This window comes from Apostichopus japonicus, chromosome 7, assembly GCF_037975245.1.
Source record: "Apostichopus japonicus isolate 1M-3 chromosome 7, ASM3797524v1, whole genome shotgun sequence".
Classification (NCBI taxonomy): Eukaryota; Metazoa; Echinodermata; class Holothuroidea; order Aspidochirotida; family Stichopodidae; genus Apostichopus; species Apostichopus japonicus.
The window spans coordinates 19,196,979-19,222,783 of NC_092567.1; the positions used below are offsets into that span (position 1 = coordinate 19,196,979).

Here is a 25,805-nt window from a genome sequence, read left to right on the forward strand (position 1 = left end):
GGGGTTTTCTGACTTGCGGAGCGGGGGGCGGAACGATACTTCCGCCCCCCATATTTTTCACTGGGGGCTGGCGCCCCCAGCCCCCCGGTTCCTACGCCCTTGTGTAGCAGAATACTTGGTCAAAAGTTGTGTGTATTCATTCCTGTGTAAAAGTAATTTGGCCTGACGTTTCAATCCTAGCAGGATATTCTAAAGAGGCTAAATGCATCAAAACGTCAAGCCAACTTACTTTCACACATTCTCTTACACAGGCTCTCTAGTGCATATAAGCAGTTTGCTAACAGTTTTAATTTATTTTGTATACCTTCCTGTCTAACTTTTGGTCATTGCAAACGTCATATGGAGGGAGGGGACACTATGCACCCACCCACCCCTAGCGACGTCACAGTCAGATTCATCCCAATATTGAGAGTAATCACAAGAGCCTTCCGATCCTCAGTGCATATATTCCCAGATTGAGAGTTATACATAGATCAAGCATATTTATCAATGGTAACGCGTACGACCTAACTTGGGTGAACTCGGATGAACAAAGGTGTTAACAATTTACCAAGAAAATCGTATTGACGTGTTTCAATATTGCCTTAAGAATGATATAAGACGTTCGTAGATAACATTCTAAAACTACTTAGTTGTATCATATTTAAATCCTTTTATGTAAAATTTTCGGTCTATGTCACATATTTTCTACACAATTAGTTTCGCAAAACTGATATTTGTAATGTCCATGTACTTAACTAAAGTTAAATCACTTATGTTGGTAGGCTAGCCCCATATGTCGTACGGTAGACCTGCTATTTATCATTAAGGTTACGAAGTCTTAAGAAACATCAGTTCTGAATCAGGCTAGTAGTACTAACAGCAAACGTTAGTCCAAAGAATGCTATTTCTTAGCCAGTAGTCTGTTAATTGTTATGCATACAGAATAAATATATAGGTCCTATATGTACAGTATGATTATAAACTGCTTAGGCCAGAAGTACTGTAATGAAGTACTGTACATGCAAATTGCTATGTAAATACCACCGTGATTTTCGTTACTGAAATTGAAAAGGCCTCAGTGCAGTGTTCCAACGTGAAATGCCCAAATAGCACTTTCTAGACATCTAACAAGAAATTACAAGTTATTCACAAACCCCAAAAGAATGTTTTCACATCTCAAACATTCTGCACAGAAAGGTCAAAGAGCAGAATTTCCTTCCAAGGACACTTACTATAAAAATCAAGTTTTCAATACTTGAATTGCTTTCCTTAAGAAATGTCTGTAGTCCTAACAGTTGTAAGTGATAATGTTCAAAATTGTACGAAAGTTAATAATGTTTCTAATTTTGTAGTGATTTACACTCTAATTATCTCTTTTTGTCAATGTAGGAAAGATGATTTTTGCAACTCCTTTTGAGCATCAACAATGCTGATAAGATTTTACAAGAAGTCTCTTTTATTGGCCTTATCGCTCATTGCTCTTACCACGGTTATTTTAATTGCATTTTGTTACAAGACCTCCAGTGTTCAAAATGGTGAGTTTTTCAGATTCTTTCTCAGCCCTTTCACTTAAAATTATGTCTGATTTGTGATAGATAAATGCTTCTATGTTCCAGTATGTTAAGTGTGCAGGTTAACAGAACATTTGAGAGTCTATATGTTAGTTACCAGTTCATATATAGCAAGAAAGTGTGATGATTACTATTGGAGAGCCTTACCATAGAGTATACACATGTCAGTTGGTTTTGAGATCTTGTTGTGTTGTTACATTTCAGAGATTTTGAGAATGATGGTCTACGTTTGTGTGATACATTTCTTCCCGAAGTCATTTTTAAAAAAAATCAAATTTACATTATTCTGGTACTTTTTCAAATTTGGGAATGGTTAGTTGACAGTGCACGAAAGTCTGGACAATTATAATCGGGGGATGATCCATGACAATCTGGGGACTGCCTGGAAATCAGAAAATGAAACATTGCATTGTATATTATATAAAGGACCATTTAAAAATAAGGCTGCACCCTATTGGATATATCCCGATGAATGGGTTGTTCACAGTGTTGAGACAGACACCAGTGCCATTAAAAAGTCATGTAAAGAGGTTCATTCTTTTAAAAAAAACTAACGTCATAAAACTTTGAAGCACATGTGGCTCGATGATGTCATATTTAGACTTGATCTAGTCTTCAGCCTTGTGTTTGAAGGAAGCATGAAATTCATGATATCTCCCAAATGGAATAACATTTTTTCATAGCTGTTTGTGGCAGTTGTTTTATCTCTATCACATAGACCAATAAATTAATTGATTGATTAATTGATTAATTAATATCATTTCCTCAGCCTCTGGCAATAGAGAGCTTCTTTTGGAGAAGAGAGTGGAAGAAGTGGAAAAGGAAAACATGATTCTGAAGAAACAGCTCAGGTAACAGACATGTTTGAAGTGTCAAGTGTAAATGACATCTTAGCATTGTTTTGTACAAATGTGTACAAACCTGTAAACATGATTCTGAAGAAACAGCTCAGGTAACAGACATGTTTGAAGTGTCAAGTGTAAATGACATCTTAGCATTGTTTTGTACAAATGTGTACAAACCTGTAAACATGATTCTGAAGAAACAGCTCAGGTAACAGACATGTTTGAAGTGTCAAGTGTAAATGATATCTTAGCATTGTTTTGTACAAATGTGTACAAACCTGAAAACATGGTTCTGAAGAAACAGCTCAGGTAACAGACATGTTTGAAGTGTCAAGTGTAAATGATATCTTAGCATTGTTTTGTACAAATGTGTACAAACCTGTAAACATGATTCTGAAGAAACAGCTCAGGTAACAGACATGTTTGAAGTGTCAAGTGTAAATGATATCTTAGCATTGTTTTGTACAAATGTGTACAAACCTGAAAACATGGTTCTGAAGAAACAGCTCAGGTAACAGACATGTTTGAAGTGTCAAGTGTAAATGATATCTTAGCATTGTTTTGTACAAATGTGTACAAACCTGTAAACATGATTCTGAAGAAACAGCTCAGGTAACAGACATGTTTGAAGTGTCAAGTGTAAATGATCTCTTAGCATTGTTTTGTACAAATGTGTACAAACCTGTAAACATGATTCTGAAGAAACAGCTCAGGTAACAGACATGTTTGAAGTGTCAAGTGTAAATGATCTCTTAGCATTGTTTTGTACAAATGTGTACAAACCTGTAAACATGATTCTGAAGAAACAGCTCAGGTAACAGACATGTTTGAAGTGTCAAGTGTAAATGATCGCTTAGCATTGTTTTGTACAAATGTGTACAAACCTGTGAACATGATTCTGAAGAAACAGCTCAGGTAACAGACATGTTTGAAGTGTCAAGTGTAAATGATATCTTAGCATTGTTTTGTACAAATGTGTACAAACCTGAAAACATGATTCTGAAGAAACAGCTCAGGTAACAGACATGTTTGAAGTGTCAAGTGTAAATGATCGCTTAGCATTGTTTTGTACAAATGTGTACAAACCTGTGAACATGATTCTGAAGAAACAGCTCAGGTAACAGACATGTTTGAAGTGTCAGGTGTAATGATCTCTTAGCATTGTTTTGTACAAATGCGTACAAACCTGAAAACATGATTCTGAAGAAACAGCTCAGGTAACAGACATGTTTGAAGTGTCAAGTGTAAATGATCACTTAGCATTGTTTTGTACAAATGTGTACAAACCTGATAACATGATTCTAAAGAAACAGCTCAGGTAACAGACATGTTTGAAGTGTCAAGTGTAAATGATCTCTTAGCATTGTTTTGTACAAATGTGTACAAACCTGAAAACATGATTCTGAAGAAACAGCTCAGGTAACAGACATGTTTGAAGTGTTAAGTGTAAATGACATCTTAGCATTTTTTTGTACAAATGTGTACAAACCTGTAAACATGATTCTGAAGAAACAGCTCAGGTAACAGACATGTTTGAAGTGTCAAGTGTAAATGACATCTTAGCATTGTTTTGTACAAATGTGTACAAACCTGAAAACATGATTCTGAAGAAACAGCTCAGGTAACAGACATGTTTGAAGTGTCAAGTGTAAATGATATCTTAGCATTGTTTTGTACAAATGTGTACAAACCTGAAAACATGATTCTGAAGAAACAGCTCGGGTAACAGACATGTTTGAAGTGTCAAGTGTAAATGACATCTTAGCATTGTTTTGTACAAATGTGTGCAAACCTGAAAACATGATTCTGAAGAAACAGCTCAGGTAACAGACATGTTTGAAGTGTCAAGTGTAAATGATCGCTTAGCATTGTTTTGTACAAATGTGTACAAACCTGAAAACATGATTTAGAAGAAATTACTTTACTTCTGGTAACAACTATTGCCATTCCTTTGCTGAAGTGCAGTAAACATTGACCAGTAACATACAAGTTTTATGAATGCGTATTCTTCATAAATTCCAAACTATTTTTTGTAAAGATTGCATGCCATGTGAATCAGCTGTGCAAGCTTCCCATCCAGCAATTTATAGTCCCAAAACATCACGCAGAAATCAATTTCAATTTGAGGGAAATCGTTATTTTAATCCATTTCTTTCTCATCAAAATGCAGCACAATGCTTCATTGAATAAAGTTAAATCAATATTTCTGTCATGCACAACAATTGTGATTTCATTATCTCTCAATACTTTAAAAACATTCGTTATTTGGTTACATCTCTTATAGGTCAAATTCCTACAGTGGTCATCGAATTTGTGGCATTTAAAAAAAAAATTATACAAATAAAATAAAATAATAGTCCTGCATATATATATACTTTCTGAAGTATATATACTGAATGTTAACAGTTTTTGGATTGGTTTATATTTTTGATTGATTGATTGATTTTTTTGCTTTTTCTTTGTTACTCTTTCTCCAGCCTCTCCCAGTCACAGGTGGAGCAAATGAAGATGATGGGGAGTATGCAATCAGATCTGAAGACAAATGTAAATAAGTCCGGCTTCATATCACCAAATTGTCCAAATGCGGAACCATCCGTGCCAAAATGTGAGGTGAGTGCACCATCCATGAGAAGATTAGCTAAGTTATTTTTTGTAAACTTAAAGGGTGTGAAGACTCGCGCCAAAAGAAACGTATAATGCCGGTAATCTGACCTAGTTTCGAATGAGGTGTAACAGAAGTGTAAGACACCACCATCGATCCCAGAAAATACACACACAGCTTGCTACCGTCGGTAATTAGACACTAATGTACAGGCAGTACATACAGCTGTGGTCAATACCCACAGCACAGTGTATAAACGATGGACATCTCAGGTCCAGCTAAAGATAACAAGGTATCACGTTTCATTACTGTCTGCATTTTGTAGCGACACAAAACACGAAGTCACTTGCAAGCAACAGAAAGTTAACATTTTCAGATGGCAGCACCCGGTTTGGGGCGAGTCTTCAATGCCTTTAATGTTGTAGAGATAAACATTCCACAATGCTAGCTGAAAACCCCATCTCAATGATCCATCAGATCATCCAAAAAAATGATAACATTAGACATAAACTTGAAAACTGACTAAACCCAAATGCAATTGACATTTTTTGATAGCCAGTGCTATGGTCAAGAGGAGAATGGAGATGGCATTGCAAGCAATGAAATCTTCCTCTTGGGAAGTTGTGGATTCTTGGCCGGCCAAAGTAAGGTGGGTTCTTCATCCAGGAGAAATCCCCTGTTTTCCCATTCCGAAATTGGTTTTCCAAATTGTGAAAAATATGCAAAAGAGATGAAATATTCAGATTTGAAAGTCGCCCAACGTCAGGGGTATTAAATCGCAAGCCATTGGGCTTCTACCACATATGTATGTGGATGCTTAGCATCGTAAAATTAAAACTGCCTTCCCTGGCAGGTTATTATCATAAAAGTGTGATGCAAAAAAATGTTCGCTTTTTACAGAAAACATTTTTTTCTTATAAAAGCTAGAGTGAACAATAGCCCATGAACTTTGACATAAGTCAAGAGCTAATATAGGCTGTGAGGCACTATAAGAGAAATCCACATGGGCCTAACAGTGGTTCACAGCAGCTTAGGAACTACTGACGGGTGGGGGGTTGGTGGCCCCCTCATTCCAGAAGCACTCCCAAGCGGTGCCGTGGGAAGTGTGCACTATACATGACCTAAACTGAAAGCATCTGGAGATTCAGAACAGATCGGGCATCCAGATTTGCAGAAAAACACCTTTCGGTCAAGGATTGGGGTTGATCGGTGCCTATAAAATACACCACCCACTCCTCTTTGATTGGGATTTCAAAGTTTTAAGTAACCTTGCTCATTGCCTACGCCATGGTGAATCCTGTCACCAGACTTCTTTTGTTTTCTTTGTATGGACAGGTCATTCACATCTCCATTGTTTGTGCTGGATATAACGCTAGCAGAGAGGTGGTCATACTGATTAAGTCGATTCTCTTCTATCGGAAGAACCCTCTACATATTCACTTCATATCTGACGAAAGGGCCAAACACGTCTTGGGACATCTCTTTAGATCGTGGGACGTACCCGGCTGTAAGTATCACAACTTTACCTGGCTTGTTGGACAATAGGGTCAGAATTGAATAGCCCTGGACAAGTGTCTATGGTTAAAAGGGACAAAACATTGTTAAGGTACTGTAGGATGGATACCTTAGGCTTTTTCACTACTTCCCTCTCTGATATGCTGATGTTATGCGACATGCCTAATCGAATAAAAATCACGCGAAAAATCACGTAGCTTCACTTCTGAATGGTAGATTCAGAAGGAGAATGAAAGTAGGCAGTGCCCCGAGAGTAGGAATAGAGGGCGCAAAGCTAAAATCTTTCCAAACGTTGTTTGGAGACAGGTAAGTGTCGTGGCTACTCGCTCCTTAATCCGCAAACCAGTAATTTGGGCGGGGGGGGGGGAGGGATTATCTTAGTCCCGTACTTGCATAATTACCTACAGTTGGAAGGAGACATACTAATATTGTCATGGCAACAATCAATTTTGAATGTGTTATGACGTGGTTTAAAAAGTTGTTAACATGGGCTACCATCCATTTTGTTGTATTTCTAAACACAGACACATTTCTAAACATAGTCTTGCTAACACATTTCTTGTTGTTCATGTTGGTTTTGATGTGGGGGGGGGGGGGGGAGTGAGGTGAAAATAATTTGGTCAAATTTGCAAGATATTTTTGGTTTCGTTTTACACTGTTCTTCTTCTTGGTTTCTTAAAGATATAAGGTATACTTATTGTCTGATTCAATACTTATTGTCTTATTCCCTTCAAACAGTGAAGTACAGTTTTTACATGGCTGAAGACTACAAGGTATGTATATAAAGATGTTACATCTGTTAAGAAATTAGTACAGTACATGCTTCTGTATTCTCAATGCCTAGAAGATACAGGTCAAAATGGCTGTGATACCCTGTTGCATGAGACAACAAGTAATTCATAAAATATTATATAGTAATAAAAAATAGTATAATAATCAAATAATAATGTAATAAATATTTATGATGATATAACAAATTGTAGTAATTGTAAGTTGAAGGAGAGTTTTCACAGAGGCCTCTTATATACTGGACTAAAAGACCAACAGTTATGAAAGCTTAAACAATTAATTACACAAATGTTGAATCAAAACAATTTTAGGACTAGGTTGTCAATTAGTAACTTAGTTCTTGTGGTTTTGGGCTTTTACAGCAAAATAGAAAATCATACTGAAACATACTTTGCTCTCTTTTCCTGTATCTTCTTCTAGGTTAAATGACTACTTTCAAGTTTCATTTAGTTTGTTTCTGTTTTTTCGGTATCTTTTCAGGCTGATGTTGATTGGATTCCCAACAGACACTATTCAGGGTTGTACGGACTCATGAAGCTTGTTCTTACCAAGGTGCTACCCCTGGACTTGGAGAAGGTATCCAAAGATAACAGCGTTGTAAATGGCTCAATTCAGTGACTCAACTCGAGTCACGGCTCGAGTCCCACTTTTAGTTACACCACTCGAGTCCTTGTACATGTTAAAAAATGTTCGACTTCAGTCTCTGATCGCTGAAGGTCAAAAGACTCGACATAACTCTGGTCTCGACTGAATGTGACTCCACTTGACTCGAGTCCGTAGCTTAGGTGACTTGACTCAATACCAGTCATGTCCTTAAAGTTGTTCAAGGAAATTACATAATGCTTTCCCTTTTAATCCAAACCAAACTGCTAATGTAATGCATTAGCCTGTTGAGGGGAAATATGTAAAGTAAGAGGCCTGAACGTGTACATTCTTAGCAGGGTGTATCGTAAAGACCAGTAATGATGATTGGGTTTATGTCTCTTTGGATGCAAGATGTGAACTTTCAGATTTACGTAATGCCTTCCCTTTTAATTCAAACCAAACTGAAAATGTACTGCATTAGCCTGTTGAGGGGAACCATTTAAAGTCAGAGAGGCCTGAACGTTTCCATCCCTAGCAGGATCGTCTCGGGAGGAAGACGTAGAAACATAGGACAGAGGTGTATTAACGTCCGTCTATTCTGTATTGCAGACTATCGTCCTGGATACGGACATCACGTTTGCGACCGACATCGCAGAGCTCTGGCAGTTGTTCAGGAAGCTAGGAACGAGGGAAGCCATCGGACTGGTGGAGAACCAGAGTGACTGGTATCTGGGAACATTGTGGAAGAGGCATAAACCATGGCCAGCAAAGGTATCAGTAGTTACCATGAGTGATGACATTTGATTTTGTCTCTTGTTACAAAGAAAGAAATTGAACCAGTCTTACTTGTTTATTGGGGGTGGGGGGAGGGCGAGGGGGAGGGCGAGGGGGGAAGTACTCTGTTTATTATTAAAGTTTGCAGTTTCCACACAGGAATTTCTGCTATCTGGCAATACATGTCACCTGATTCAAAGTTACACAAAGTGTAGTAAAATAGATATGTGTTCTTCCCCCCCCCTTTTTTTTTGAGTTCTTTTTCCATAATTAATTTGGAGGGTTAGTGTATGATCCTTTTGACTTTAAAACTTTTCAAACGATTTTTTGTTGACTTTTGTAGGGTCGTGGGTTCAACACTGGAGTTATGCTCTTTGATCTTCGGAAGTTGAGGGATTTGAACTGGATGCAGATGTGGAGACTAACAGCTGAGAAAGAATTGATGAACCTCTTGGCAACTTCTCTAGCCGATCAGGTGATTAAGCCCTGCATTGTTACTGTTGTTATTGTGTTATCATCATCGTCATCACCGCTGCCGTCACCATCATCATCACAACCACCACCACCACCATCCTCATCGTCATCGTCATCATCATCATCGTCATCGTCGTCATCGTCGTCGCCATCGTCGCCATCGTCGCCATCGTCGCCATCGTCGTCATCGTCGTTGTCATCGTCGTCATCGTCGTCATCATCATCATCATCATCATCATCATCATCATCATCATCATCATCATCATCATCATCATCATCATCATCATCATCATCATCATCATCATCATCATCATCATCATCATCATCATCATCATCATCATCATCATCATGTTGCTGTTTTCTTTATCCTTTATTCATTTGAATAACATTCTACCTGAGAGTAAGAACAAAAGTTACATTTTCAATTTATCCTGTCGAATAGGCTTTCGACATTTCACGTCTCTAAGATTTTTCTTTCGTTTTCTTTCCGTCAGGATATCATCAATGCATTGATCAAGAAACATGACTACCTAGTGCACTCGTTACCCTGCGCCTGGAATGTTCAACTGAGCGACAATACCCGTAGCGAGGTACGTATAAGACATTCCTCCTCTGTCGTCGAAAGGTAAAATGCCATGTCAGACTAAGTCACACTCATATGGAAGAGAAACAATATTCTACACCGTTTTGTTGAAAACTTCTCTTCCTCGATATATCATGTTCTCAACTCTATATGAGGTCGTTTGGAAGATATTTTTACCCGCAAATTCCTTCCTTACTCCAGGAAGTGGATCCTTGTGGGTGGTCTGTCATGTCATCAGGGCCGATGTTCTTTTCCAGCTTTAATACTCGCTCTTCATATAATTGATTTATCATGGAAATTTGATATATTCGAAACGTTTGCTTATTTGTCAATTTTCACTTCATTTTGAATTTCATGAATATTCAACTTATTTGTAAAAATCAAGGAGAAAATTTGCATATTTTGAATATTCATATAAAATTTTATGGTTCCTGTGGACAGAAGATTCTCTTCACTTTGTACAGCAGTTTTTCCCATAATGAATAGCATTTTGCGATACGATACCAGAGGAATCATTCCCTGAAAATATTATTTTAAAATAAGCTGGTTATTTATCTGGAAATGCTCAGGGATAGTTTTGGTCGACAGATTTGTGGTCATAGATCACAGGAGAATCTTTCAAATATTAATCTTGGCTCAAATGACAAAATCATCACGGTACTTGGAACTTAAACTCTTCTTTTAATACGACTTTGCACTTATATAATAAAGTGCCAGAATGCATTGCAAAGGGTATAAAGTGCTCTGTATTCAGTTAACTAACAAGTGTTCATCAAGGGCAGTATTCATTTACATGTTAAGATTGTGTACATAAGAGTGCATTGATATGCGAGGCATAACTATAAAATATCACAATTTTGTGGAATAAAACAGAAATTGTCTGCTTTTCAATCTCTGCAGCTTTGTTACACAGAGGTCAACGACCTGAAGGCCATACACTGGAACTCTCCTTACAAACTGAACGTGAAGAACAAACACGTGGAGTTCTTTCGTAACCTGTATCTCACATTCCTGGAATACGACGGTAACCTACTACGCAGAGAGCTCTTTGGTTGCAAGGCAGGGAAGGGAAATAGTACCTTCCAAGAGCAGGTGAGTTTTTGTTGCTCTGTCAAAGATTAAATAAAAAAAGGAAAATTGATGTGGGAAAATCTTAGAAGATATGGAAAAGTAACTTCAATCTCAACTTGAAAATTTATTTGATACTAGTGAATTCCATTCCGTTATAACAAATGTCGTCTATTCCAATGGTCCACAGACCGTTGGGCGTGCCTCGAAGGTGGGATCGCAAAATCATATTTTGACATATTTTGACATATTTACATTTTATTTTTAATCGTGATTTCGTAGTTGGATAATCTGGATGAAGAGGATATCTGTTACGAATTTCGTCGAGAGAAGATTCTGCTGCATCGATCACATCTCTATTACCTGGACTACAACTACACACCGGTGAGTACCAGACTGCTAGATTAAATATGAATCGGTGGTGGCGAGAGGGGTAAGAGGGGGTGAACCCAGAGGTGTCAAGGTGGCTGCTAATAAGCCTCTTTGAAAAAAGGTGACACAGTGGGATATAAACTAGCATTTTACGATCCCTCATATTCCATGACAACTAGATTAAATGAGAAAACTGAAGATATCATCTTGAATTCTTATCAACTTTCCAAGGGTCAAAGGTCAATTGTCGGCAAGTCAACTTACCCTTCTCTTTCATCCGCTTCTGTTAATTATGGCATAAAACCTTTGATTAAGGTGCAACCCAAAGTCGTAAAATTTGTGGGACTTTTTTTTTGAAGTTCGAAAAATGGGGCGGTTACCAATATGTCTCGGAAAGAGACTTTTCGTTGTAACAAACTGCTCATCGACTGCATGAAGCCTTTGAAGGTACATGTGTAAAGGTGGTGGGCCTGACATTTTGATTCTACCATGATCTTTGTCAGGGTCGTCACTCCGATCCTGGAAATATCATCTCTCGACACAGACTGAAATGAAAACACAGAGGAAAAAAATTTAGACAGAGATATGTCACAGAAGATCCTGTGCCAGGGCCCCTTAAAATAATTTGTACTGTTTCTCAATCATGCTTCACATGTGGCCTGGGGGGGGGGGGCATTTCATTGTTTCATTTCTTTCAATTTTTTTTTTTTAAATTTTTAAATTTTTTTCAAGTTTTTTGGTTTTGATTCTTGTCTAATAGGAGCCGAATGATGTTACTCTTGTTGCACAGCTTAGTATCGACAGATTACAGATGTTGGAATCTATATGCAAACACTGGGACGGTAAGTAGACTGCCAACTGTCCATGCCATATGCCTCCTTTGATGGGGACAGTAACTACAATACCTACAGACTGATTTATGGGACCACGTTGCAACAGTTTAATAATTAAAAAGGAAGAAAAAACCAGCAGAGGTCAAGAATGTGTTTGGTTTTTACACAAGCTATGAAGGATAACCACAGGCTTTACAGCTGATGGTCTATCTCCAAAAAGTTTGGTCCGGTTTTCATTTGGTGTTTACTTTTGCTATTGTGCATACCAGGGTTACTTGATTTTGGAGGTGGAAATTTGGTGAAATCTAAAAAGAAGTTACTTTTATTTATAGTTAGAGCCTGTAATTGAACTTTCTAAATAGTTGCAATCTGGACGAGGTTTTATATTCCATACTTCCAATGTTTATGTTTCAATCTGTTTAAACACAGGACCAATCAGCTTAGCTCTTTACATTTCCGACGGCGAGGCTCAAAGGTTTCTCGACTACGCATTGAACTCTGAGACCCTGCAAGCGAGGAAAAATGTCGGCTACCACATTGTGTATAAAGATGGGGTAAGACTTAATTATTCACCTTTTAAGAGAATTTTTTCAGTTCATTACTATTGTGCATTTTTTGGGGTTGCTATATTAATTTGCTACCAAGATTGTTCAAATTTGTCCTTTAAGTTTTTTTGCAAATGTTAACCATTTTTGTTATCAACTTTTATATATATATGAATATGAAATGGGTTTGACTGGTGCTCTTTTCTCTCTTTCTCTATTCAGGTTTATGAAACCCTAAATCAAACTGTGGGCTAGTCATTGGGTTATCAGGGCACTTGGTACTTAAGCTAGCTGTATTGATATAAAAGCTAGCTTTCATGATACTTAAGCTAGCTGTCCTGATAGTTAAGCTAGCTGTCCTGAGAGTTAAGCTAGCTGTCTTGATAGTTAAGCTAGCTGTCTTGATAGTTAAGCTAGCTGTCTTGATAGTTAAGCTAGCTGTCCTGACACTTAAGCTAGCTGTCTTGATAGTTAAGCTAGCTGTCCTGATAGTTAGGCTAGCTGTCCTGATAGTTAAGCTTGTCCTGATAGTTAAGCTTGCTGTCCTGATAGTTAAGCTAGCTGTCCTGATAGTTAAGCTAGCTGTCTTGATAGTTAAGCTAGCTGTCTTGATAGTTAAGCTAGCTGTCCTGAGAGTTAAGCTAGCTGTCTTGATAGTTAAGCTAGCTGTCCTGATAGTTAGGCTAGCTGTCCTGATAGTTAAGCTAGCTGTCCTGATAGTTAAGCTAGCTGTACTGATACTTAAGCTAGCTGTCCTGATAGTTAAGCTAGCTGCCCTGATAATTAAGCTAGCTGTCTTGATAGTTAAGCTAGCTGTCCTGATAGTTAGGCTAGCTGTCCTGATAGTTAAGCTAGCTGTCCTGATAGTTAAGCTCGCTGTCCTGATAGTTAGGCTAGCTGTCCTGATAGTTAAGCTAGCTGTCCTGATACTTAAGCTAGCTGTCTTGATAGTTAAGCTAGCTGTCCTGATAGTTAAGCTAGCTGTCCTGATAGTTAAACTAGCTGTCCTGATAGTTAGGCTAGCTGTCCTGATAGTTAAGCTTGTCCTGATAGTTAAGCTAGCTGTCCTGATAGTTAAGCTAGCTGTCCTGATAGTTAAGCTAGCTGTCCTGATAGTTAAGCTAGCTGTCCTGATAGTTAGGCTAGCTGTCCTGATAGTTAAGCTAGCTGTCCTGATAGTTAAGCTAGCTGTCCTGATACTTACGATAGCTGTCCTGATAGTTAGGCTAGCTTTGGTTCTCAGGGCACTTGTTACTTAAGCTAGCCCTCTTGATCTTAAGCTAGCTGTCTTGATATTTAAGCTAGCTGTATTCGCAAGGAATAAATCCAACTATGGTTTGGATGCGTGTCTGCTTCTGAAAATATTTGTTCTATATTCTCCCTTGTCTCCCTCTCTCTAACAATATGATAATAAGTAAACAATATAAACTAATAATAGAATGATGAATTTTGCCATTTTTGCTTTACCCTCAGCAATTTTACCCGGTGAATTATCTTCGTAATGTAGCTTTAAAACAAGTCCAGACAGAGTACATTTTTCTCACAGATGTCGACTTCTTACCAATGAAAGGCCTTCATGCCAACCTTAAGAAACAGGTGATGAACCAAAATATGGAAAATACCAAAAAGGTAAGTTTGGTCATGGTTTCTGTGGGAGAGGGGGAGCAGAGGGGGGGGGGGGCAGGGGCTGCACCATTAGAAATAGTAAGCTCATTCCAAAGATATTACTGAGTGTTAAAATAGAGGAAAGAGCAGTAGTGTTGCCAGAATGTAAGGCAATGGTGTTGCCAGAATTTGAAGAAACTGTGACGAAGGGTACCAGTTGTTAAAAGAAATGTACTCAAAATTTATTAGTGAAGTAAAATTTGCAATTTGAGAGACTGGCCCCCACCCACACTCACCCCACCCACCCCACCCCCCATCCTTTCTCAAAGTTTTTGTGTATGATGTACTTTAATATCTAAACCTATGAATTTTCCTACAGGCGCTGATCGTTCCAGCATTTGAGACTTTACGATACCGTCTAGACTTCCCAAAGACCAAGTCAGAAGTAATTCATCAGCTTAACTTGGGAACTCTCTTGACCTTCAGGTACCACGTTTGGCCTAAGGGACATGCACCGACCAACTTTGCCAAGTGGCGGACAGCGATAACTCCTTATACCGTGAGTAAATGCTCAGAAGGTAACAGTGATGTTTGCATCTCAATATACCATGAGTAACTGCTCAGAAGGTAGCAGGGATGTCTGCATCTCATTGCCTAACGTTAAGAAATATTAATACGCCGGCCTTTACCTAGACACCTAACATGCACTGGTAATGAGCCTAACCATTTGTTTGCAATGGAAATTTCAGCCCAGAGTTTGATTTATGTGAATTTGAGCTGAGCCTCAGTAATTTGCGGTCAAATTTCGTACCAGGCTCGCTGGATAGGTGGAGACCTCCATCTGAAGGAACTAACATTTTTATCAAATATGTTTAATTATTTAGATCAGATTTCAGACTATTAGCAACACTATTAAAAGTTATCTTCTTAACAAATAGTTATAGCATTGAAATGCTATTTGGAGATCTAACATGGAAAATGCTGTCACCATACTTGTTATTAAAGATCTGTTATAGACAATGCTGTCACCGTACCTTCTTATTAAAGATCTAACATCGAAAATGCTGCCACCATACTTGAAAGATCTGTTATAGACAATGCTGTCACCGTACCTCCTTATTAAAGATCTGATATGAATAATGCTGCCACCATACTTGTTATGAAAGATCTGTTATAGACAATGCTGTCACCGTACCTCCTTATTAAAGATCTGATATGAATAATGTTGCCACCATACTTGTTATTAAAGATCTGTTATAGAAAATGCTGTCACAATACCTTCTTATTAAAGATCTAATATGAAAAATGCTGCCACCAAACCTGTTATTAAAGATCTGTTTTGAGAAATGCTGTCACCGTACCTCCTTATTAAAGATCTAATATGAAAAATGCTGCCACTATTCTTGTTATTAAAGATCTGTTATGGAAAATGCTGTCACCTTACCTTCCTTTTAAATATCTAACATCAAAAATGCTGCCACCATACTTGTTATTAAAGATCTGCTTTGAGAAATGCTGTCACCGTACCTCCTTAAAGATCTTATATGAAAAATGCTGCCACCATACTTCTTATTAAAGATCTAATATGAAAAATGCTGCCACCATACTTCTTGTTAAAGATCTGTTATAGAAAATGCTGTCACCGTACCTTCTTATTAAAGATCTAATATGAAATATGCTGCCACCATACTTGTTATTAAAGATCTGTTATAGAAAATGCTGTCACCGTACCTTCTTATTAAATATCTAACATGAAAAGTGCTGCCGACATACTTGTTATTAAAGATCTGTTATAGAAAATGCTGTCACGGTACCACTTCATATTAGAAATATATGCCTGTTGGTCTGTTTAAGTTTTATGTCATATTCGATTGATCAACTCGGGATAAAGAACTTTAATCTGATCCACCGGTGCCCTTTCGTCGTAACCAGGTGCAATGGGAGGCTGATTTTGAGCCCTACATCGTCATAAGGAAAGACTGCCCTCACTACGATACAAGGTTTGTGGGATTCGGTTGGAACAAAGTATCACACATAATGGAGGTAGACGCACAAGGGTGAGTTTCCCGTCCGTAAATATGATTTGAGTCATTTTCATATTTATTCATCCATTTTTTCCTTTATTATGTATATTTTCAGGAAATAGCATAATTCTACAAAATTTATCAAAGACCAAAGCATCAGTGTGTATTTACAATTAATATTAACATGCTGCTGTTATCTTTCCTTATTGAACCTGTGTCGTTGCATGATAAAGGTGAAAACATTAGTGCAATACTTGTTAAAACTTTTTAAAAAGGTCTTCTCGATGGGTTTCTGGTTAGAAATGCACACGTAAAAGCAGTGTGCACTGGAAATCAACAAAACAAGATCCATGGGAACAGAAAATGGCAAACAGATGTTAATTAAGGCATTTACAAACTAACACATCACTAATTTTACAGTTCATTAATATTGATTGAAAGTTAAATTTGGACACATCTGAGATGACAATAGGTCTTGTTTTGTACATTTTTTTTTACAGTCAAGCAGGATGCAAAATCATAAAGATATGATACAAACACAAGAGGGGTATATCTTAAATTATGCATCGTTAACTTGTGAAGATTTTAACGTCACCGTTAATGCATTCATATGTAAAGACACATGTTTAATTGCTCCCTTGAAAGTTGAACCCACAATAGGGGTTACAAAACGTCCCTATTAAGCAGGATGGACCCATTTCTGCGCCAAAAATATATTGTCCTGTCGGCAAACTAAATTTTCACAATTTTCTAAAGTGACATCCAAAATGATCACTGCGTTTACGATTCGCAAATGAATACATGTACATTTAGTACGCATCATGGGCCGCAAGAACGAGGTCTGGTTGTGGGTACAATTATGTCATGATTACTTTTAGAAGAGTGATATAATCGTGAATCTGAACACACAAACATGGTCGATGGTCCCCAAACAGCCCACAAGCTTGACGGGAAATGCTGTGTGTAACATGGGCTGATGTGTGACTAGTATGACACACTGAAGTCAATGTAACTATTTCGCGGTATCAGTACTGGAGTAGCGTTAGATATAACAAAAGTTTAGACCGTACGGCTAAAGTAAGGAGTTGTGTGCCACTGTTCAACCTTCAAGTAAAAGGGTAACCCTAAGCTCACATAATCTGTGAGCATGCAGGGCTTAAGTTCTATATATCTCACACATGCATCTGTGAATAAAGTTGTGTATACATTTGTTGATCTGGAACTATGTGCACATGATGGCCTCATCTCACTAATCAGTCTTTGAACTCACTATAGATGAAGTAAACTAAATTTTCTGGATTGTGTAAGGATTTTGTGACATTCAAAAGTCATTTCCATGAATTAAATTTCTTTCTGTTTGTCCTATCATGAATCTCATACATTGTAAACTAAAAAACAGATTATTCAGAAGACAGTTATCCCGCATTTAGCAGTATTGTTTCCAAATCATTTAATTAGGACAAAACAAATTAACCTTTTTACTTCACAAGGTTTTGGAAATAACGCTAGCTTAGTCATCTGTTTCATCACAAGAGGTTAAATAGCTTTTTAAATCTGTATTATAATTTGAAATGTCAGTTTCAAAGCAAAAAGTCAAAATCATAAAATAAATTAATAACAAATATATTATTTTTATTACTTTCTCATTTCTAGATATGAATTTGTTGTTCTCCCAAACGCTTTCATCATCCATATGCCACATACTCCAAGCTTTGACATCGCCAAGTTCCGTTCCAGTGAAAACTACCGATCGTAAGTAGATTGGTTGGTTCTTTCTAGTATCAATAGCAGCTACTTGTACCTGGTTTCATTTAATTTCAAGTATTTTATGGACTTATGAATTAGTTTAACGGTTACTTTGAGGTAGATAATTGATGTCATCGTCATTTTAATTTATAAAAATTGTCAGATCTAGAGAAAATTGATCGAACACGTTGATCCCGATTTGTGGTCGATATTAGACATTGATTGGTTAATACATGTATGACATCACAGATTATTGCACTATCTACTCTTACATTCTTAACTTACTTAAAAAAGGTTACAAAAAAAGTCTTTTCACTTGATGGTCAATTTTCTATTTCACATTTTGCATAGTTCTAAGATAGTTTTTATCTCATAAGGTCCATTTCCATGATGCTTTGCATTTGTTATCAAAAATGGAACTGCTAACCCCAAGAAGAAATAGTTAAGTTCTAATGTTGTGGTGGGATCACTGTGCTTAATATATTTGTTGAACCTCACACTTGATTCTAACGTTTATTACTAATTTGGGCAAATCTTTTTTATTCTCTTTTCTCTGGTAACTGGTGCTAATCCCATTCTATCCCAAAAGATTTCTAAACTTCCTTAAAATAACTTAAAATTTGGCATTCTTTATTGCTTGGTCAATTTGCTCTTTTTATCACATATTGTATAATTTCACGATCTGCATTAATCCATAAGATCCATTCCCATGATGCTTTGCAATTTGCTAACGGACATGGAACTGCTAATCGCAAGAAGAAATACCTAATTTATTATTCCTTTGGAAGATGCAATGAACATTTAATATCAAAATCAACAACACAACAACAACCAGATCAACATCAACATCAACAACTTAAATCAAAATGGGAGGGTAAACTTCCAATCACCTCTGATTTTTTTTGTTTTTTTGTAGATGTCTACAAACATTGAAAGAGGAATTTCAACGGGATCTCTCCAAAAAGTATGGATTTGCTGCCTTGAAATACATGGCTGTCGGCAACAGGTAACAGAAAGTGAGGAAAGTTTCTCAACTACGGTCTTTGTTGCCATGGAGAACGTGACTGCGAACAGACAGTCGTGGAAAGTCTGAGAGGTACAGCTTTGCTAAGATGGAGTACGTGGCTGTTTGTCATACGTAACAGAAAACCAGAAACGGTTTTGATAGAACCGTTTTGTTGCCATGAAGAAGTACATGGCTGTCAGTAGATAGGACACATAGAGTTCAGGGAATATTTTAGAGAGAGAGTTTTTGCTTCCTTGAAGTAAGTTACTCGTTGTCCTAGGTAACAGAGGGTCATGGAAATGTTTTAGATGGAGAGTTGTTGCTTCCTTAGAGTAAGTTACTCGTTGTCCTAGGTAACAGGGAGTCATGGAAATGTTTTAGATGGAGAGTTGTTGCTTCCTTAGAGTAAGTTACTCGTTGTCCTAGGTAATAGGGAGTCATGGAAATGTTTTAGATGGAGAGTTCTTGCTTCCTTGAAGTTAGTTACTAGTAGTCCTAGGTAACAGAAAGTCATGGAAATGTTTAAAGAGAGATTTTTTGCTTCCTTGGAGTAAGAAAGTTACTAGTAGTCCTATGTAACAGGGAGTCATGGAATGTTTTAGAGAGAGAGTTTTTGCTTCCTTGACGTAAGTTACAAATAGTCCAAGGTAAACAGAGAGTTCAGGAAATGTTTTAGATGGAGAGTTTTTGCTTCCTTGAAGTTACTGACTCGTTGTCCTAGGTAACAGGGTCATTGAAATGTTTTATAGAGAGAGTTATTGCTTCCTTGGAGTAAATGACTACTAGTCTTAGGTAACAGAGTAAGGGAAAATTGATGAGGACAGTTTTTCTTTTCTTATAGTTTTGCCATTGCCTGTTGGTGTGGGGTAACAGAAAAGTTAGGACATGTTTTAAAACTTAAAAGAGAGTTTTGCTGCCTAGGTGTATATGGCCATTAGTAATGTAAGTAGCAGAAAGGTAGGGAAGATTAACTTAATGGTAACAAGTCTTCATTTAATTTATTATTGAACTTTAAAACTTTTTTTGATAACTTCAACCATATGTACTTAAATCTCAGACAAGGTGCAAGTTTTGCAAATTAACTCAAATTTGTTTTCCTCAAATAACTTTATCGTTAAACATGTCCAAATGCCTTGAACGGTATCACTGTCCAGGGGGAAATTTATTTCTGACAAATGAATGAAGATCGAGATGAAGATTACTGAGTTATTCTGGTATAATTTTTTCATGCAATTCCTTCATTATATTTTTGAGATATTGAAAGCTGAAATATGTCACAGTTTGTACATACCATAAGCGAACTGGAACAGTTGTGATGTCATAGTTACACGCTGAAAGCAGAAAGATTTATTTTTCCTTATGTTTTGGTTATACTGTATTGTTTTACCTTGGATTGGATGTGGTTCCAACTTTGTCTGAGGGGATGTGAAGTTCACAATACCCCGAATGACTGAAGTGTATTCATATGTTAATAAAATCACAATTTTGAAGAAGAAAATTTGATGCACATTTTAAAGGAAAACATAAAACGGAAACTTGTTGGTGTGCATCTATGACATCACACCTGTTTGCTTCAAGTTCACTTTTGGTGCAAAAATGTCAACTTTAAATGTTGTTATCTCAAAGTAAAATAAAAGAAGGAATTTTAATGCAAAATTGCACCAAGATGTTTAGAATATGTTCCACCTTCATCAGCCAAAACTAACTTTTACCTCTGGACTAACCATTCAATGATGAGGATTTTTGTCTCCAATTGCTAAAAGAGCAGTTACTAAGCATTTGCTAACATAGCATTAAAGGATGTGAAGACTCGCGCAAAAAGAAACATCTAATGAGGATAATCTGACCTAGTTTTGTATGAGATGTAACAGAAGTGTTAAACACCACCATCGATCCCAGTAAATACGCACACAGCTTGCTACCATCGGTAATTAGACACTAGTGTACAGTCAGTACAAACAGCTGCGGTCAATACCCACAGCACAGTGTACAAACAAGACAGCGATGGACATCTCAGGTCCAGCTAGAGATAACAAGGTATCACATTTCATTACTGTCTGCATTTTGTAGCGACACAAAAAAAAACGTCACTTGCAAGCAACGGAAAGTTAACTTTTTCAGATGGTCGCACGGGGTTTGAAGCGAGTCTTCAATGCCTTTAATAGCAATAACATTAATAGAAATACATTGCAGTTTAGAAATATGATTTAATGAGGGCAGTATGCTATGTCATCAAAGTTGTGAACATTTTTCAGTGACCATTATTTTGAGCTTTGAGCATATTTGGAGTTCACCCGGGTGTGGGTATGGGGGGTGGAATGCCAATAATCTTTAGTCAAATGTATGGAACTTCAGCGAACTGCACAAAGTTGAAAGGAAATACACTGAGAACAGCTTCTGGTAATGCTGTCAGTGACTGATATGTGGTTTTAAATAAGTGTATATATTTTTAATTTTTATAACATGACCTTTTAATAATTTTCTGAATGTTTTGCAATCACCCCATTTGGTATTCAGGTGCAACTAATTGTCACTCATTTCTTAATTCATCTTTATTTCTAATTAGCTTTTAATTTAAAATTTTTTGCATCTGGCTATTACCCCAAAATACAATTGGACTTGATATTTTATTAAAAGTATATATTAAAGTATGGTGAATTATGTTTTTTCCCCTTCATTTATGATGACAGACGATATCTAATTGTAGGGATGATTCTAGGATGTTTTTTTTTCGGGGGGGGGGTGAGGGAGAGGAGGTGGGGGAGGGTCTTTGGACCCGACTTCCCTATAGAGGAGTTGGGGATACTCCCTAAAGTAATGATTAACTTTTCAGAGGCATATTAGGCTATAAATTAGGTCTATACCAAAGGATGTGCTATTACCTACTTAAAAATGTTTGTTTGGAGTTGAAAAGTGGGGAATGGTGAACAACCCCGCCTTTTGGTTTGTGGTTGCCTTATCCATGGGCTTCAAGAACGAGGTCTGTACGTGGAGAGAATTAGTGTCATTGGGCCACCTTTTAGAAGTCTTCATTTTCATATACATTTTTCATATGAGAGTGCATTTTTCGTCATCCCGTACTTTACCAGGGCTCCCTAATTGAACCCTGCACCTTGGGCTGTAGTTCCCCTGACCTCCCTCCCTTTCATCCTCCCCCACCCCCACCCCCCTCCTCCTCCACCATCCTCTGATGAGGCCTGGCCTTAATACCTACTGTAGATACTATTTTAAGAAATATAAGAAATAAACTGGTGCTAATAGAATATGATATCATTCTATTTTCTAATTCATATTTCATTTCACATTTTTAACAGCTGATCTGTTATTTAAGTGGTGAAAGTGTGTTTTAGTTTGTTAATTGATTGGGTTATGTACTCTTTCTATGCTTGTGGGTTGTGGTAAAATAAGAAAGTACCAAAAATTGCTTCTGTTTGCTCTCTCTCGAGGGTGGGTGGATGGGGCGGGGGTGGCAGGGGGTTTCTAGGTGGAAAGTAAACCATTTTCTTCTCAGTGTATGTGCATATTGTGGGAGTTGTTTGATTCTGTAATAATCTTGTCAATATTTTTGGTCATTTAAAGTTAATAAAGAAAAGTGATTGTAAAATTGTCTCTGATTATATTCTGATATATTCCAATATCAGTGGATCGTCTGAAAATTTCAAAGTGAAGAAGAGCATGAAATTTTTAGATTTCTTTTGTATTTTTGTGTTTTGCAAACTGAGAGGGAAGTTTTATGGAGAGGAGTTGACTGGGTTGGGGGGGGGGGTTGGGGTTGGGAGAGACTAAGGGGCTGAGTAGTAAACATAGAGAGATTGGAGGGAAGGAATACAATTTATCTGAAATGAGTCTTATGTAGCTATATATTACTAATATCCTTTTCTGTAACCTTTCTACACTGTTCGTATTCATTTTATAAATTTTGTTTTGGCTTTTGTGTAATTTCATTTTCCCTTTGTTTCCTTATTACTTTGTTTTGATTTCATTTATTGTTATCTTGTTAATTATGTACACTCAATTACTCTGTAAATACAAACAACAGATAAGTCTAAGACAAAACCTCAAGAGTTGTGCAATTGCTGTAATAGTTTCTTGTGCCTCAGCACGCAGAAACACAATATTTCTAGTTTTTATTTTGTACCATTTAAACCATGCTGAAATAAGATCATCTCATAACTGCTATAACGTTAAAAACCATAACCGAGGCCAGTCATTATTGCTAGGATATATTTCAAACATAATTCCTTTGTTTGTGTTTTAATTACTTATGTGCTTCTTGTAAATGATGTCTTAATGATCTATGGACTCCTAGTCTCCAATTCCCCCCCCCCCCCCCATATTCAGTACATTTGTTGTGTGTGATAAACTCATTCAAATTCTGAAATTTTTTCGAAAATCTCTTTTCGTTTCCAAGATATGCACATTTGAAGTTTGATGTATCTGGGAAACTCATGTAATATGTGCAAACTATGATGTAGAGTGTTGCGCTCATCAACATTCTTATTTTAGGCCTTAATCAGTTAACCCTTAATTACAAGCCCACATATATCAATTTGAATAAATGTGATGTTCTTTGTTTCAAAGAAGACAACAAACTATTCAAAAAAATCGCCTTAGGCCATAAACCTGTGTTCAGTGTACTCGAAACGAAGGTTGTAGAAAACAAAGGAATAACGTAACAGAAAATTAGGCAGTCACTCCCATTACATCATCAATGTGCATAATTAGCTAATATATTATTCATAAATTAAACTAGACTTAAGACAAGACTTATGGTAAATCTTTGATGGATTTTGATGAGAGTTGCGGCTATCTTTTTCATGACGTCTGATGCCTATTAGAAAGATTAGAACAGCGTTGTTCTGTGGTGTACGTAGGCCTTTCAGTAAGTGTTTCATTTTTATGGAATTGTGAAGGAGAATAACAAAACAATATTACAAGCAAACAGCATGCTATAATATATGAATTATGAAACCACTTAGGGTACATTAGCTATTTTAATTCTCTTTAATTATATCTGTCATGGGTTTGTATTTATGGAGCCAAAGATGTGATGGATACTCAACTATGGAATATGTATATTTTTGGTTAAACAAACCTTTTCATATCAACTTATGGGTTTGAAATATCACATTTGTGTCAAACATATGGCCTTTCTGTTTTTTGGGGGTTTTTTTGGTTATTGTAAAGAAACATAATATGAATGATATGTTAATTATGACTACAGGGTTTGATATGCACAAGTTATGTTATATACTGTTATCTCTGTTTTTTTGAGCAGATTTCATCAAACTTTTTTTGTGTTTTGATATCATAAGTCAATCATCTTTTTTTTATTTCAGAAGAATAAATTCACTGCTATGATCCTTTTGGGCACTCATGATCTAGCCCCTTAACTGGTGCTTACTTTTAAGGGTTATTTTTGGCTGTTTAAAAATGAAATGTTCTTTGGTTTTGTTTTTCTGTTTTTAAAAAAAAAAAAAAATTATTTCAAATGTAAGTTTACAAACATCCCAAATTACCACTACTTTTAATTAATACATTAGAAAAGACAGATTCAAGATAGGGTGGGGCCAGGAGTCCAATGTTCAGTGATGGTGTCTAAATTGAAGAGGATAAATAATAAGCTGGTTTATAGAATCTTGGCAAAGAAGTTCCCTTTTTTTTTTTGGTGAGTTATCCCTAGTTTAAGTGAATCAATCAGTATATATTGCTTTAAATAGAAGCATAAAAAGGGGGGGGGGGCTGGGTGAATTAGCCAGTTATGGTGAAGCTTGCAACATTTCTGTTACTGCAAACTCCACATCTTTTGCTGTCACTTTATTTGACATTGGATTCTTTAGTTGACACTTTCAAATTCCTGAGAGTAATGACAAGGGTCCAAACCTTAACGGGAGTGAGTCCTTATTCGACCACTGGCAGCTTCGTGTAGCTTAATATTGCTCTTCGGACAAAATGCCTGAAAATGTTTTTTTTAAGGATACATGTTGTTATGTATTCCACTTCAAATTGTATTCAAACATAACATGTTTTTTTTAAATATGTAGCTGACATTAAATGATCCCTATAGATGGTATAAGCATCTAACTTACTGGATCCCCTATTGTTCAACTTTTCAATGAATGTAAGGCTATATCATGTATTTTCATGATATTCTCCTCCTTATCACTAGCAGATTGCTAAATATGTTTCAAACATTATTAAAATGTTCAAAATTTCTTCTGCCAGACCACGAGCGTTTCTGTCACAATTCATGAATCTTACTACTATATCGCATTAATGTTATTTTGAGGCAATTAATTCAACGTCCTATACAACTCCTTAAATGGCATCAGTGTTTGGCCGAAAATTCTATAAATAAAAAAAAAAACGGCTAAATATCTGAAAATTACATTCCTGGAGTCTCTGATTCTTCAAATTATTCCCAGACATTTAAGAATTGTTAAAATACACAGTAAAAAATGCTCAGTGTGGACAAAGTACTTTTAAGAGTGGGCGTAGTAAAAAATGCTTCTTCAAATTTGAGCATTGGTGACCATTATCAAATATTCTAGCATATATTTGGGGGGTGTTGGGGGGGGGGCGCAACGAGTGATGACGTTTTAAGTTTGAAGTTCCATGATCGTTTGGTATTACTGTGTAATAGAGTGCTGTTTCTACAGCAAAACTGCATTTTTTATCATATCTATATCCATAACATAAAAAAGGTTACAAGAAACATGTGCTTCCCTGTTTTTTAAGTTTGGTTTTTTGGCAAAATATTCATATAAATATTTCAAACTCTTTTTTTCTGCTTTAAACAAAGACCATGTTTTTGCATGCCTGAATTATTTGCCTTCCTTACTTATTTTATTAGCCTTGTCTGTGTTTTGAATTTTTTTTATCTTTG

At 36.7% G+C, this 25,805-nt stretch overlaps 1 protein-coding gene across 3 annotated transcripts; it reads left to right on the forward strand.

The window, feature by feature from the left end:
- The first annotated feature begins 383 nt into the window (after positions 1-383).
- LOC139969619 (xylosyl- and glucuronyltransferase LARGE2s-like) lies at positions 384-25,366 on the forward strand. Of its 3 annotated transcripts, none has more exons than XM_071974736.1 (19): positions 384-535; positions 1,372-1,517; positions 2,323-2,404; positions 4,876-5,008; positions 6,336-6,507; positions 7,254-7,288; positions 7,785-7,880; positions 8,499-8,660; positions 9,007-9,138; positions 9,632-9,727; positions 10,621-10,812; positions 11,071-11,172; positions 11,921-12,002; positions 12,423-12,547; positions 14,012-14,167; positions 14,523-14,702; positions 16,076-16,200; positions 17,821-17,919; positions 18,830-25,366. In XM_071974736.1, the coding sequence occupies exons 2-19, from the start codon at positions 1,409-1,411 to the stop codon at positions 18,921-18,923; spliced, it is 2,172 nt and encodes a 723-aa protein (XP_071830837.1). In that variant the 5' UTR covers positions 384-535; positions 1,372-1,408; the 3' UTR covers positions 18,924-25,366. The 3 variants fall into 3 exon arrangements, with proteins under 3 accessions (XP_071830837.1, XP_071830838.1, XP_071830839.1); XM_071974737.1 differs by having other exon boundaries at positions 494-602; XM_071974738.1 differs by lacking the exons at positions 384-535; positions 1,372-1,517; positions 2,323-2,404 and adding an exon at positions 4,199-4,221.
- The last annotated feature ends 439 nt before the right edge of the window (positions 25,367-25,805 follow it).

Bases quoted from the DNA above. Each gene is read 5' to 3' on its own strand.
- LOC139969619 (XM_071974736.1), top strand. From the start codon at position 1,409: ATGCTGATAAGATTTTACAAGAAGTCTCTTTTATTGGCCTTATCGCTC. The intron at 6,508-7,253 runs GTAAGTATCACA...CCCTTCAAACAG, and splicing joins ATCGTGGGACGTACCCGGCT to TGAAGTACAGTTTTTACATG. The intron at 12,548-14,011 runs GTAAGACTTAAT...CTTTACCCTCAG, and splicing joins ACATTGTGTATAAAGATGGG to CAATTTTACCCGGTGAATTA.